The 13,710-nt window shown below is 49.5% G+C and overlaps 1 protein-coding gene across 2 annotated transcripts in view; it reads right to left on the reverse strand.

Annotated features, from left to right (window-relative positions):
• Positions 1-1,407, reverse strand: part of LOC123054570 (ubiquitin) — a 98,202-nt gene extending 96,795 nt beyond the window's left edge. For both annotated transcript variants that reach the window (XM_044478364.1, XM_044478363.1), the window contains exons 1-2: positions 1,217-1,407; positions 730-943 (exon numbers count right to left, since the gene is read on the reverse strand). In XM_044478364.1, the coding sequence (XP_044334299.1) occupies positions 730-943; positions 1,217-1,319 (317 nt within the window). In that variant the 5' untranslated portion in view covers positions 1,320-1,407. The remainder of the gene's footprint in view (positions 1-729; positions 944-1,216) is intronic.
• Between the last annotated feature and the right edge of the window lie 12,303 nt (positions 1,408-13,710).

A 13,710-nucleotide genomic window follows, 5' to 3' on the forward strand; every position in this document is an offset into this window, starting at 1 on the left:
AGAATATCTGCATATATCAATGAATCATGAAAGAAATAGTCCATCTACACCTCAACTAGTCGTACTTGATAGAAGGTATGCTAATAAGCTAGTTCTTGGATACAAACCACACAGGGATATGATCTACATATGCATCGATCCCCATCAGACAGACCACAAAAGAAACATTTCAATTCACAAACTTCTGTCATGTATAGGACATCCAGATAAAAACATGTAAACAACTGCATATCGACAAAATCGTGAAAGAAACAGTCCTTCTACACCTCAACTAGTACTTGATGAAAAGTAAGCTAATGTAGTTCCCTCGGTCCAAACACACAGAGATATGGCCTACATGTGCATCAATCCCCATCAAACAGACCACAACAAAAACATTGCATTTCACAAACTTATGTCATGCATGTAACAGCAGCATATATCAACGAATCGTGAAAGAAAGTCTATCTACTCTACACCTAACCTAGTAGTAATTGATAAAAAGCATGCTTTTCCTGCCAATAAGCTAGCCTAGCTAGTTCCAAACCACAGAGACGTGATCCACATATGCATCGATCTCCATTGAACAGACAACAATAGAAACATTGCATCACAAGCCTCTATCATTCATAGGCAGCATCCAGACCACAATAGAAACATCGCAATTCACAAGCTTCAATCATTCACAGGCATCCAGACCATGGCAAATCGATGTACAGTGAAAGAAATAGCCTAAGGAATAGCACATACTTGCGGCACACAAGCCTGTGCTGCCTGTACTTGAGCGCGAGCGCGAGCAGGTTAGGCTCCATCTTGGGCGGGTAGCAGGAGCCCTTGTCCCCGCCGGCGAGGCCCAGCACGAGGTGAAGCGTGGACTCCTTCTTGACGTTGTAGTCGGCCAGGGTGCGGCCGTCGCCGAGCTGCTTCCCCGCGAAGATGAGGCGCTGCTGGTCCGGCTGGATACCTGCGATTATCGAAGCCAACAAACACAGCGTCCACGGTTAGCCTCGCACCACAAGGCGCCCACAGATTCAGGATAAAATTGGGCACTTTTTCGCACCGCCGTTGCCTAGAGCGAATCAAACCGTATGTAGAATTGTAGATCAAGGAAGCGCGTGTGGTAAAATCAAGCAAGAAGGCGCAGCAAGGCGGGCATTTCGAGCAACGGCGCAGCGCGCGGATGCGAGTAAAGGCGCGACCGACGCCGGTGAAGGCGGCCGGAGGCGGAGGCGCGTACCTTCCTTCTCGTGGATCTTGGCCTTGAGGCTGTCGACGGCGCCGCCGCTCTCCACCTCCACCGTGATGGTCTTCCCCGTCGGCGTCTTCACGAAGATCTGCATCCTTGCCGCCGGTTGGAGGCTGCTCGCTCTCGCCTTTGCTCTCCTCTCTCGCCGGATGGTGGTGGACTGGTGAGGATGGAAGCGCCGCGGACGTGGGTGTGTTTATATAGGGAGCGGCCGAGTGGGTGGGAGGAGGAAACGGAGCCGCCAAGGAACCGCCGACCGAAGCCCTAGCGAGTGAGGGCCGCGAAGGCCGGGGCTCGGTCGGAGGAGCAGCGCGATCACTCTGTGCAGACGTAGCCCATTGAAGGCCCAAGGTCTAAGGCCGCTTTCATTTATTTTTTTCCGAACCTGAGCAATTGATGAAGTCTTAAAAGCAAGGTCGTCTAACTCTTGTGGACATTATTTCACATTTATGCATTCCAAACAGGGCTCCTACATTCGCAGCATCCTTTTTATTGTCGAAAACCTGCTAATTAGAATCACAGAAAAAATAAAAATGATAACTAGTGGCACAACAAAAAATGAAAACTGACAAATGGCGCCATAGTTCTGTCAAAATAGGGTAACTTGCGACAAATTTTCGTAAATCTGGTAAGTTGTGTCAAAGAAACATTTTATGATGGTAATCCCATTAACTCTTTGTATGCACAAAATTGAAGATAATATAGTTGAGTTCCAAATATTTTTTGACAATTTGAATGTCAATTGGTTTGTCATTCCGCCGATCTGCTCTGTTGGAAACGAGAGTTTTGGCAATGCTATACGATGTATTGATCGGTGCATAGCGCACGTATATATGAAGTACAAAGTGGGCCACAACCTCAACTATACAATGACTAGGAGGTGGCCGAGGTATACAATATACATGCACAAACCATATGTTCAACACCCCCCGCAGTCGAAGTGTCGCCGGAGACGCAAAGACTGGACCTGGACTCCTCAAAAACAGAAGTAGGCAGTCCTTTCGTCATGACATCGGTGAACTGTTGCGCCGTCGGGACGTGGAGGACCTGGATGCGCCCAAGAGCCACCTGCTCACGAACAAAGTGTATGTCGAGCTCAATGTGCTTCGTTCGACGATGGTGGATCGGGTTGGCGGAGAGGTACACGGCGGAGACGTTGTCGCAGTAGACGAGCGTGGCCTTGTGAACATCACAATGCAACTCCTGGAGCAGCTGACGAAGCCACGAGCATTCGGCAACGGCGTTAGCCACTGCCCGATACTCTGCCTCGGCACTCGAGCGGGAGACGGTGGGCTGTCGCTTGGATGAGCACGAGATCAGCGACGGCCCAAGGTAGACACGGTACCCCGAGGTGGAGCGTCGTGTGTCCGGGCAGCCAGCCCAGTCCGCATCAAAGTAGGCGACGAGGTCGGTGGAGGCGGAGGCCGTCAGCGTGAGTCCCATGGACGGGGTGCCGCGTATGTAACGGAGGATACGCTTCACCAGGGTCCAATGAGAGTTGCGCGGAGCATGCATGTGAAGACAGACCTGCTGAACAGCATACTGCAAATCGGGGCGCGTTAGAGTCAGGTACTGTAGCGCGCCCACGATGGAGCGATAGAAGGCCGCATTGGATGCGGGAGAACCCTCCAGAGCGGAAACCTTGGCCTTGGTGTCGATGGGCGTGGGAGCGGGCTTGCAGTTAAGCATGCCAGCGCGATCAAGAAGCTCATGAGCATACCGCTGCTGATGCAGGAAGAACCCATCTGGCCGTCGGACCACCTCGATGCCAAGGAAGTAGTGCAAGGGCCCCAAGTCCTTGAGGGCAAACTCATTGCGAAGACGAGCAGTGAGCCGCTGAAGGAGCTCGGAAGTGGATGCTGTCAGGATGATGTCGTCGACATAGAGCAGAAAGTAGGCCGTGTCAACTCCGTGATGGTACACGAAGAGGGACGCATCGGAGCGAGTGGATGTAAATCCGAGCGTCTGCAGGAACGCAGCGATGCGCTGGTACCAGGCCCGAGGCGCCTGCTTCAACCCGTAAAGGGAATAGGAGATCAAGCACACATGGTCTGGATGCGTGGCGTCGACGAAGCCGGTGGGCTGCTCACAGAACACCTACTCAGCGAGGTGGCCGTGCAAGAAGGCGTTGGAAATGTCCAATTGATGCACAGGCCAAGCTCGGGAGACGGCTAACTGAAGCACGGTGCGGATCGTGCCCGGTTTAACAACCGGGGCAAAAGTGTCGGTGAAGTCCACGCTCGCACGTTGCCGAAAGCCCCGAACCACCCAGCGAGCTGTGTAGGGCTCGAGAGTGCCATCCGGATGAGTCTTGTGCCGAAAGACCCACTTGCCCGTGATGATGTTGGCACGAGGCGACCGAGGGACGAGCTGTGAGGTGTGGTTCCGCTAGAGAGCGTCGAACTCTTCCTGCATCGCAGCGAGCCAATGAGGATCCCGGAGGGTGGCTCGAGCTGACGATGGGAGAGGGGACGGCTCAGAGACGGAAGCAGCGAGTAGGTACTCATCGCTGGTATACCGCGTACACAGGCGAAGAGTGCCAGCCCGAGAGCGAGTCATCGGGCGGGGCAGCGGGTCCGGGGCGGCGGCGGGTGATGATGAAGAAAAACCCGCCGCCTCCGAGGTCGCGGGCGAGGCCGCGGGGGACGCCACGGGGGACGCCGAGAGGGGCGTCGGGAACGCCTGAGGCGTCGCGGGCACCAGAGACGCCGATGGCATGGCGGGCGTCGGGGATGCCGAGGGCGTCGCGGGCACCGGCTATGCCGAGGGCGGGGCGGGTGCCGGGAGGGGTGCGGCCCCTGAGGCAGCCGAACAGGGAGAAACTCGACCCGTGGGGCGGGAGGCACCCTCAAATCCGGGAGGCGGCCCAAGAGAAGCACGCGGGCGGCCGTCACCGGGAGCGGGTAAGGCCGCAACATCCGAAGGTACCTGATGAAATGGGAAAACCATCTCATCAAAGTAAACTTGTCGGGAAGTGATCACCCAATGTGAGATAGGATCATAGCAGCGGTAGCCTTTGGTGTTGGGGGATAGTCGAGAAAGATGCAGGCCAAGGACCTAGGTGCGAGCTTATGCAGAGTAGTGGAGGCGATGCTAGGGTAGCACAAGCAACCGAATATGCGGAGTTCAACGTAGGAGGGTAGTGTGCCGAACAAAAGATGATGAGGTGCAAAATTCCCGCGAGTGCGACAGGGACGAATGTTGATAAGTAGTGATGCGGTGGCAAGCGCATCGGGCAAAAAACGTGGTGGCACGTTGGCGTGAAAGAGAAGCGTGTGGACGTAGTCATCAAGAGTGCGAAGTGTACGGGCAAGTGAGACGAAAAATCGTGCCGTGTGTGGCGAGAAGGTTGCGGATTGCAAGATTATCAAACTCCTTCCTGTTTTCTGTTTGCAACGCATGGATGGGACGCCCAAACTGCGTGGAGACATAAGAGTAAAGCGGTGAGAGTGGCAACAGCATCCGACTTTCGCCGCATCGGGAAGGTCCACACAAAGTGCAAAAAATCATCAAGTATAACAAGATAATAGAGATAGCCCGTGTTACTTGCAACAGAAGAGGTCCAAACATCACTATGAATTAACTCAAACGGGTATGATGCAACATGCGATGAAGTACTAAAAGGAAGATGAACATGTTTGCCGAGGCGACAAGCATGACAAGTGTGATCGTCGATCTTATTACACGTGAAGGAAAAACTCCGAAGAATATGACGAAGGGTCACTACTGCAGGTTGCTGCTAACGCGACACTACAATCAGAGACCCTTCGACCAAACTGTGTGCGATGCATAATCGCAAATGGTGGTGTAAAATAATCGTCAAAAGGTGCAAAATGTTTGCGATGGAGGATGCATCAAACACGGTTCAGATTTTAGTTCCGTGTGCGATGCAGGACATACGGTTCAGCTCAATTAACTGTTTGCGATGAGGAGGAACAAAAGAAACGGGCAGCCAGATGAAGGTGTGCGCGATATACAGCCGGTTCACTCGGATGAACTATTTGTGATTAGGCAACACAAAAGAAACGGGCAGCCAGATGAAGGTGTGTGCGATATACAGCATGCGGTTCACTCGGATGAACTGTTTGCATTGAGACAAGAGAACATAAACGGTTCAATATAACAAGATGTGTGTGATACGCGGCAAACAGGTATGTAATCAGAAATGTGCGCGAAGATCGATAATAAACACGATTGCTTGTAATAAGATGTATGTGATATGCTCTGTCTACACAATATCTATTGGCCATTGGGGGACGGGCGGTCATCCGGATACGCCATAAGGATGCGAAGAGGCATCCTATCAGCAAGGACTAGTTGTTCCACCAGTAGCTCATGTAAGAAAACTTTCAAGTTAAGTGTGCTCAAGCCGGAGCAGCCATCAGATGGGTGACTGGATGTGAAGTTATGTTGATGTTAAATTAACTGATAGGATGGGTCATATCTGTCAAATTAAATGACTGATATGACCCATCCCATGATTTAATTTAACCTCGAGGTCCTTGTTTTTTTAATTTTTTTAATTTTTAACACATGTTAAAGAAGGTCTACCGCATTACTTTTTGACAATGTGCGATACGTGGCATACAGTAGATCCATCCGACCTGTTTGTGATGGAATAGGCCGTGTGTGTTGTGGGTAAACGCTTGCTAGTATTCAACCATTTGAGATTGATGAATTCATCACCGACGGTTTCCCTAGTGTGGTTCGTGTTCATCTAATCATCATCTACTTCTTGTGCTAGCTCGATGTTCCTTCCATGCTAAGTTTCCATTAATTGATGGCGTTTATTGAACACGCCATCGTTTCCCGCCATTTCCTCACTTGTTTCCCGCCACCCAGTGATATTGCGCATAGGCGGCGCACGACGCACGGAGGCGACAAGCGCAGCCTGTAGAACATCCACCTTTTCCAAGCATGCCAACCCACCAAAGTGTCCCCTCTGCCATCAACCTCGTCTACGAGGAAAACGAGCAGGCGCCACGGCCCGTCGAGGCCGAGGCGCTCCCCGGCAACGCGATGGACGACGCCGTGATGCGCGTCATCGCCAGGGTTGAGCAGACCTTAGGCGCATGGCGCTTGAGCGCCGCGGATCAAGATAGGCATGTTAGCGTCGACAGGCTGCAGCTCGCCGCACAACATGATCGATGGCGCGCCGCAGAGCAAGCTAGGCGCGTCCGCGCCGATAGGCTGCGGCTCGCCACAGAGCGAGAGGCGCGGCGCGCCGCACAGCAAGAGCGGATCCATCGACGCTTTCCTGCTGTCGACACAGCGTCACAACTGGGTACATGTCCCGTCAGTACCCCCATTCCTCGCCAGGAGTGGGCAGAGGCCCTCAGCGCCGTACTTGCACCAGAGGCCAGCCGTGTCGTACTTGCACTGGACGCCCGCCGTGCCATTCGCATGGGTGCCGCTGTTCGCCTTGTCCGCGGCCCGCTGGATGCCAACGCGCTGGTCCGTAGGCTCGACCTCCTCCTTGGCCCAGGTGTCCACCTAGGCGCAGTAGAGGAACATAGCCGTCACATCCTCGAGCTGGTGATCTCCGATGAAATAGCCAACTTGGAACTCGAGATCGCACTCCAGATGTACCGCGAGCGTGTCCACCGCTTAGACGAACGCCTGGACGAGTTCAGCAGAGCCAAGAGCTACCGTAGGCAAGGGCTGCTGGTCATGGTCTCATGGACACGTTTTATTTTGAAAAGTCGTTTCGACGTGGATAGCTATGTATTCACATCAATCATAGTATTGCTCTGTTTATTACTCTGTTTCAATGTGTGTACTCTTTTTTTTCATTCTTATATGTTCTGTTTTAATGTGTGTATATACGCTTTCCACTTTGTATATGTGGATGATAACAACTAGATTCAAATTAGTATACAAAAAACAGATAGAAAATGGAATTCATAATATATATATATATATTAATTGTTCATTAGTTCATCATAGAATATATATATATATATATATATATAATCATCACATATACTTGATGATACTTAACTACTAGGTACAATGCATAAAATTGAAAACGAAGAATACTAAAACTAATAATCCCTCCTGGGGCCAGTATTCCGGCAGCCCCTCGCCAGCAGCTCCCTGGTGCGTGGCGTCTTCCCAGTGAGGAGGCAGTACTCCGCCTCCTCCGCCTCGCAGCGCTTGACGTACCGATCTGCCTCTTGCTGGCGGACGCGCGCGGCCGATCTTGCCATTTCGTTGGGAACCCACCGAAGCTCCTCGTCGGTGGCACGCTGGAGCTTATCGGCCCACCTCTACGCAGCGACGAGGCGCCCAGCGCCTATGACCTTCCTTGCGAAGTACCTGTCTTCGTACACCTCCTCGGCACGACGACGCGCCCGCCCCCAAAGCTCCGCCGCCTCCTTTTTCCAGGCGGCATCACGGGCTTCACATGCCGCCGGGTACCTGGCTTCCTCCTCCGCCATCTCCTTCTTGAACGCCACTTGCCTGGCTTTCTCAGCCGGCGGCAGCGACTTCCACAGACAAAGATTGTACTGGCCCCAAAACCAATCCAAAGTTGGGGGGTCCGGCGCAACCTCGTCAGGCGGCGCGTAGGGGTCCTCATCGCTGCTAATCGAGTGAGCGTCCTCGGGGGCGACTCCTCGTCGGTGCGTAGGCAGACCGGCGGCGCCATGGCAGAGATTTGAGAGAGAGAGAGAGAGAGAGAGAGAGAGAGAGAGAAAGAGAGGGCGAGCGAGGGGAGGATGTAGATGAGAATGCAGGTGGGACGACATGAGCAAGGTAGTATTTATTGGCGGACGGAATCTAGATCGATGGAGACAGTACACACGCCGGTCGCCGGAATTTACGAGTACTGTAGTTTGAATTACACACGATTCCCGCAGCAAAATCCGTGTGTGAACATAATAGCTGACGTTTTCCAATACAGAACCATGTTTGATTAATGATCCCCGCCACTCACCTACCAAACCTCGAGCCGCGAGATAGAGTGCCAATCGTGTGGGGGCCGGTTGTCTTGCCAGATCTTTACATTTTTTTGAACACCAGATATTTACATTGTCTGATGATTTTTTAACTCGCACACAAGTACACAAAAATATGATTTTTCAAACCATTATGGTTAGGCATTGCATATAGATGTAGTTCAAATTTAAATTATGGTCATTAAATGGTTAAAACACTTAAATGTCTTTAAAAGGTCAAATGACCCCTAAAATTTTCCAAATTTTGACATGACAGTTGTATTAGTGCACGTTAAACATAGAAAAAAAATTGAAGGCCGTAAGAGGAAGCTATCTCCGTTCATCATCAAACATGCATTGTTCCCTCTCGGAACCACGAACCTTCTAGTGAGTTGCTCCGGTTTGTGAGGGGTGTGTGTCCAAACTTTTGTCAAACAGGCCAATTTTTTACCATATCATCTTGGTGGCATGACATTAAATCAAGCAAGGTTTCATGTTTTTCTGATCATTTTTAATTTTTTTTGGAATTAAAATGCCATGGCACTCCATGCATGTGCCCATGCCATGAGACCAATATGTTTGAAAATTCCTTCTAATTTACTGCACATGGAATTAACTCGCACACAAGTACACAAAAATATGATTTTTTAAACCGTTTTGATTAGGCGTTGCATGTAGATGTAGTTCAAATTTGAATTACGGTCATTAAATGGTTAGAAAATCACTTAATTGTCTTTAAAAGGTCAAATGACCCCTGGAATTTTCCAAATTTTCACATGACAGTTGTATTAGTGCACGTCAAACACAGAAAAAAAATTGAAGGCCGTAAGAGGAAGCTATCTCCCGTTCGTCATCAAACATGCATTGTTCCCTCTCGGAACCACGAACCTTCTAGTGAGTTGCTCTGGTTTGTGACGGGTGTGTGTCCAAACTTTCATCAAACATTCCAATTTCTTTACCACATCATCTTGGTGGCATGACATTACATCAACCAATGTTTCATGTTTTTCTTATCATTTTTTTTACTTTTTGGTCATTAAATGGTTAGAAAATCACTTAAATGTCTTTAAAAGGTCGAATGACCCCAAATTTTTTCCAAAATTTCACATTACAGTTGTAGTAGTGCACGTTAGACGTAGAAAAAAATTGAAGGCCGTAAGAGGAAGCTATCTCCCGTTCGTTATCAAACATGCATTGTTCCCTCTCGGAACCACGAGCCTTCTAGTGAATTGCTCCGGTTTGTGAGGGGTGTGTGTGTCCAAACTTTCGTCAAACATGCCAATTTCTTTACCATATCTCTTGGTGGCATGACATTACATCAACCAAGGTTTCATGTGTTTCTGATTTTTTTTTTGATTTTTTGGGAATTAAATTGTCATGTCACTCCATGCATACGTATGCATGTGTCCATGTCGTGAGACCAATATGTTTGAAAATTCCTTCTAATTTACTGCACATGGAATTAACTCGCACACAAGTACGCAAATATGATTTTTCAAACTGTTTTGGTTAGGCGTTGCATGTAGATGTAGTTCAAATTTGAACTACGGTCATTAAATGGCTAGAAAATCAATTAAATGTCTTTAAAATGTCAAATGATCCCTAGAATTTTTAAAAATTTCACATTACAATTGTAGTAGTGCACGTTAGATGTAGAAAAAATATTGAAGGCCGTAAGAGGAAGCTATCTCCCGTTCGTCATCAAACATGCATTGTTCCCTCTCGGAACCACGAGCCTTCTAGTGAGTTGCTCCGGTTTGTGAGGGGTGTGTGTCCAAACTTTCGTCAAACGTGCCAATTTTTTTACCACATCATCTTGGTGGCATGACATTATATCAACCAAGGTTTCATGTGTTTCTAAAATGCCATGTCCCTCCATGCTTAATTGTGTCATAGCCGTTAGACCAATATGTTTGAAAATTCCTTCCAATTTACTACACATGGAATTAAATCGCACACAAGTACACGAAATATGAGTTTTCAAACCGTTATGGTTAGCTGTTACATGTACATGTAGTTCAAATTTCAATTACGGTCATTAAATGGCTAGAAAATCACTTAAATGTCTTAAAAGGTCAAATGCTCCTTGAATTTTTCCAAAATTTGACGTGACAATTGTATTAGTACTACAAAATTTATCTTTCATTTAAAACACCATCCATTGCCACTTTACTCTAAATTCGTCTTTCACAGCTAATAAAAATATCTACAACATCACACACAGTTGTTTTCTAGTAACCGTTTGCAATGAAAATATCTGGGTCTATTTAAGTCTCCCTCCTTAAGCTTCACCGGCTCGTCTGCTCTAGTGCCGGCAACCCCCGAATCCACGAATCCCGATCCCCATTCTCGCACCCCTTCTTGCAAAGATGACGTCGTGGAAACGCTTCGTGAAGGCCCGTACGATGGCCGCGTCCCCCCCCCCCCCCGAGCTCTGCCGCCTGCGCCGAGAGCGCGGCCGCCTACGCCGAGAGTGCCGCCGCATCCGCATTGAGCGCGGTCGCTTCCGCCGAGAGGGCGTCTGCGGCATCCGACAGGGCGGCTGTAGCAGCCGAGACGGCTCCAGCTGCTGCTGCGACGGCGGCTGCAAACGCCGAGAGCGCTCGAGCTGCCATCTGTGCCGCCGATATCGCCCTGGCTCGGGTCGAGGCCATCCACGCAAAGATCGAGGATGCACACGCCAAGATATTCCAGGCCACCTCGGACTCTAGCATGCAACCCACGTCTGAAAAGGGGGCGGTGGCCATGGAGCACCTGCTTCCTCATGAGGTCGCCGAGCGGGAGCTGGATATGCAGGAGGCGGCGGAGATCGAGGAGCGTCGGGAGGAGGAGTTGCGCGTGGTCGAGGTCGAGGTAGAGAAAAGTCTGTCCGTCGAGGAATCGGCGGTGGAGTACCAACGCGAGCTCTGGCGCAGCCACTACTACGAGTACTACAACCTTGAGGGCGGCACCGAGGACGAGGACGAGGATGAGGACACGGTCGACTTCAGCAGGGGGGACACGGAGTCCACCAACGGTAGCATGTCGCCGGGACAAGTCATCGACGTCTCATCTCACACCGGTGATGCATAGGCCGGCGCAGCGGCGGATTTGTTAAAATTATGCGTACTTAGGCTTTTTTTTAATGCTGGTCTTTTGTTAGAGCAATGTTTAGGTCAACTGGCTCTGTTTAATTACTAAAATTTCTCGATTTAGTAAGTGTGGTCTGTCTGCTGTATGCTCTTTTGTGTGCCCAAATTAGCAAGCGATGTTAAATTATGCAATGACGTACCCGGGGAAATTTCCACCAAAATTTGAATTATCAAGCTCATCCCATGCGCGTAAAGCAGAAGAATCGTTTGCGATGAACAAAATCGTTCAAAGTGAATGGTCCGGCGGCACTCCACCTCCACCTCCACCGTGATGGTCTTCCTCGTCAGCGTCTTCATGAAGATCCGCATCCTTGCCGCCGGTTGCAGGCTGCTCGCTCTCGCCTTTCCTCTGCTCTCTCGCCGGATGATGGTGGACTGGTGAGAATGGAAGCGCCGCGGACGTGGGTGCGGTTATATAGGGAGCGGCCGAGTAGGTGGGAGGAGGAAACGGAGTCACCAAGGAACCGCCGACCGAAGCCCTAGCGAGTGAGGTCCGCGAAGGCCGGGGCTCGGTCGGAGGAGCAGCGCGGTCACTCTCTGCAGACGTAGCCCATTGAAGGCCCAAGGCCGCTTTCATTTACTTTTTCCAAACCTGAGCAACTAATGAAGTCTTAAAAACAAGGTCGTCTAACTCTTGCGGAAATTATTTCACATTTATGCATTCCAAACAGGGCTCCTACATTCGCAGCAGTCATCCTATTTATTGTCGAAAAAAATGCTAATTAGAATCACACAAGAATTAAAAATGATAACTAGTGGCACAAAAAAATGAAAAACTGACCATTGGTGCCATAGTTTTGTCAAAATAGGGTAACTTGCCGCAAAATTTCGTAAATCTGGTAAGTCGTGTAAAAAGAAACATTTTATGATGGTAAATAGCATTAACTCTTTATATTCACAAAGTTGAACATAATATAGTTGAGTTCCAATTATATTTTTGACAATTTGAACGTCAATTGGTTCGTCATTTCGCCGGCGCTGCCGCCGATCTACACCACCACCAATGGCCTTTGGGCCGCCGAGGTGCAGAGGATCTCGGACCCCCACCGGCGGGAGGTATCCTGTTTTCGTTTTGTTAGGTTCAACGTCTTGGTTGGCGCTGTGTGGCGGTGGCAATGTCCCTAAGTAAAAATAATGTCTCCCACGTCCTAGCCCCGTCCCCATGGTGCCAATAGCGTCATCGAAGGATGTGTGGAGTTGTATCTCCGTCAGATCTCGTGGGATTTAGTCGGTGCTGGTCTTTGGTGGATCTATTTAGATCCAGTTTTTGTTTGCCTTTTTTCGTTTGGTTACGGGTCTGATCTTTCGAATGTACAATTCTTTTCATCTGCGATGGTTGCTGCTCTGGTGCATTGGTTCTTTGGAGCCATAACACGGTGACTTCCTGAATCTCTACTACAATACGTTTTGCTCAACTCCAGTGAGGGTGGGGCGATGACGGCGGCGCGCCTTCGGATCGCTCCACTGCTTTGTAGTCGTTGCTAGGTGGTACATGCACCTGGTTGTAATTTTTATTACCTCTAGTGTTCTCTGTACCACCATGATTGATGAATAGATTGCAAATTTCTCTCGCAAAAAGAAAATTTTGGTTTGTCATTCATCTTGGTGGCTTGAATATTACAAATATATATATTACTATGGTACCTATCTCCACCTCTAGAACCACATATCACTGCAACCGCCCCCACTCCCCCACCCCACACAGCCCCTATCACCGCCTTCTGAGCCTCATCCTACTGTTGTCACCTCCACAAGCCAGGGATCATGGATGACGTCGTGGCACTGGACACTGCCACCTCCAAAGCCTCCAACCCTCCCCTGAGGCTTCCAGCCGCCTCCCGCGTTCATGTCGCAGCAGTCGCCATCGTCTCCACAGTCGAGCTTACGGCCTTGAGCGTAAACGAAACTGAGAATCGAGCCATGACACCTCTCTGCCTCACATATATATGCTTCCGCTCTAGTCCCTCCCAATAGAGTTTAATTAAGAGATATGTGATGGCACCCTCCCAATATCATGGATCTTTTGGAAATTAAGTTTGGGGATGGGTCATGGGCGGACATTCCTTATGTAGGGCGTCATTATGCTCAATGTAACGTAAAGGGAAGGATGGACAAGTTCATCAGAATAAGATAACTGATTGTTGGAATATGCACTAGAGGCAATAATAAACGTATTATTTATTTCCAAGTTTATGATTAATTTCTATATTCTATATTCTGAGGGCCCTCTCGGTGTGATGGCATCCATCATCATTTGGTCAGACAAAATGTGACTTGGTCATGGGGATGCTGGAACATGAGGCTGAGAAAAGAGAAGAAATAGGTAACGAGGAGACTTACGTAGTGATCATGTGTTTGACTCACGGGCCGAGGATGCCTATATATCTCACCTTGGGTTTTGTAAAGTATTGCAAAG

This window comes from Triticum aestivum, chromosome 2D, assembly GCF_018294505.1.
Source record: "Triticum aestivum cultivar Chinese Spring chromosome 2D, IWGSC CS RefSeq v2.1, whole genome shotgun sequence".
Lineage (NCBI taxonomy): Eukaryota > Viridiplantae > Streptophyta > Magnoliopsida > Poales > Poaceae > Triticum > Triticum aestivum.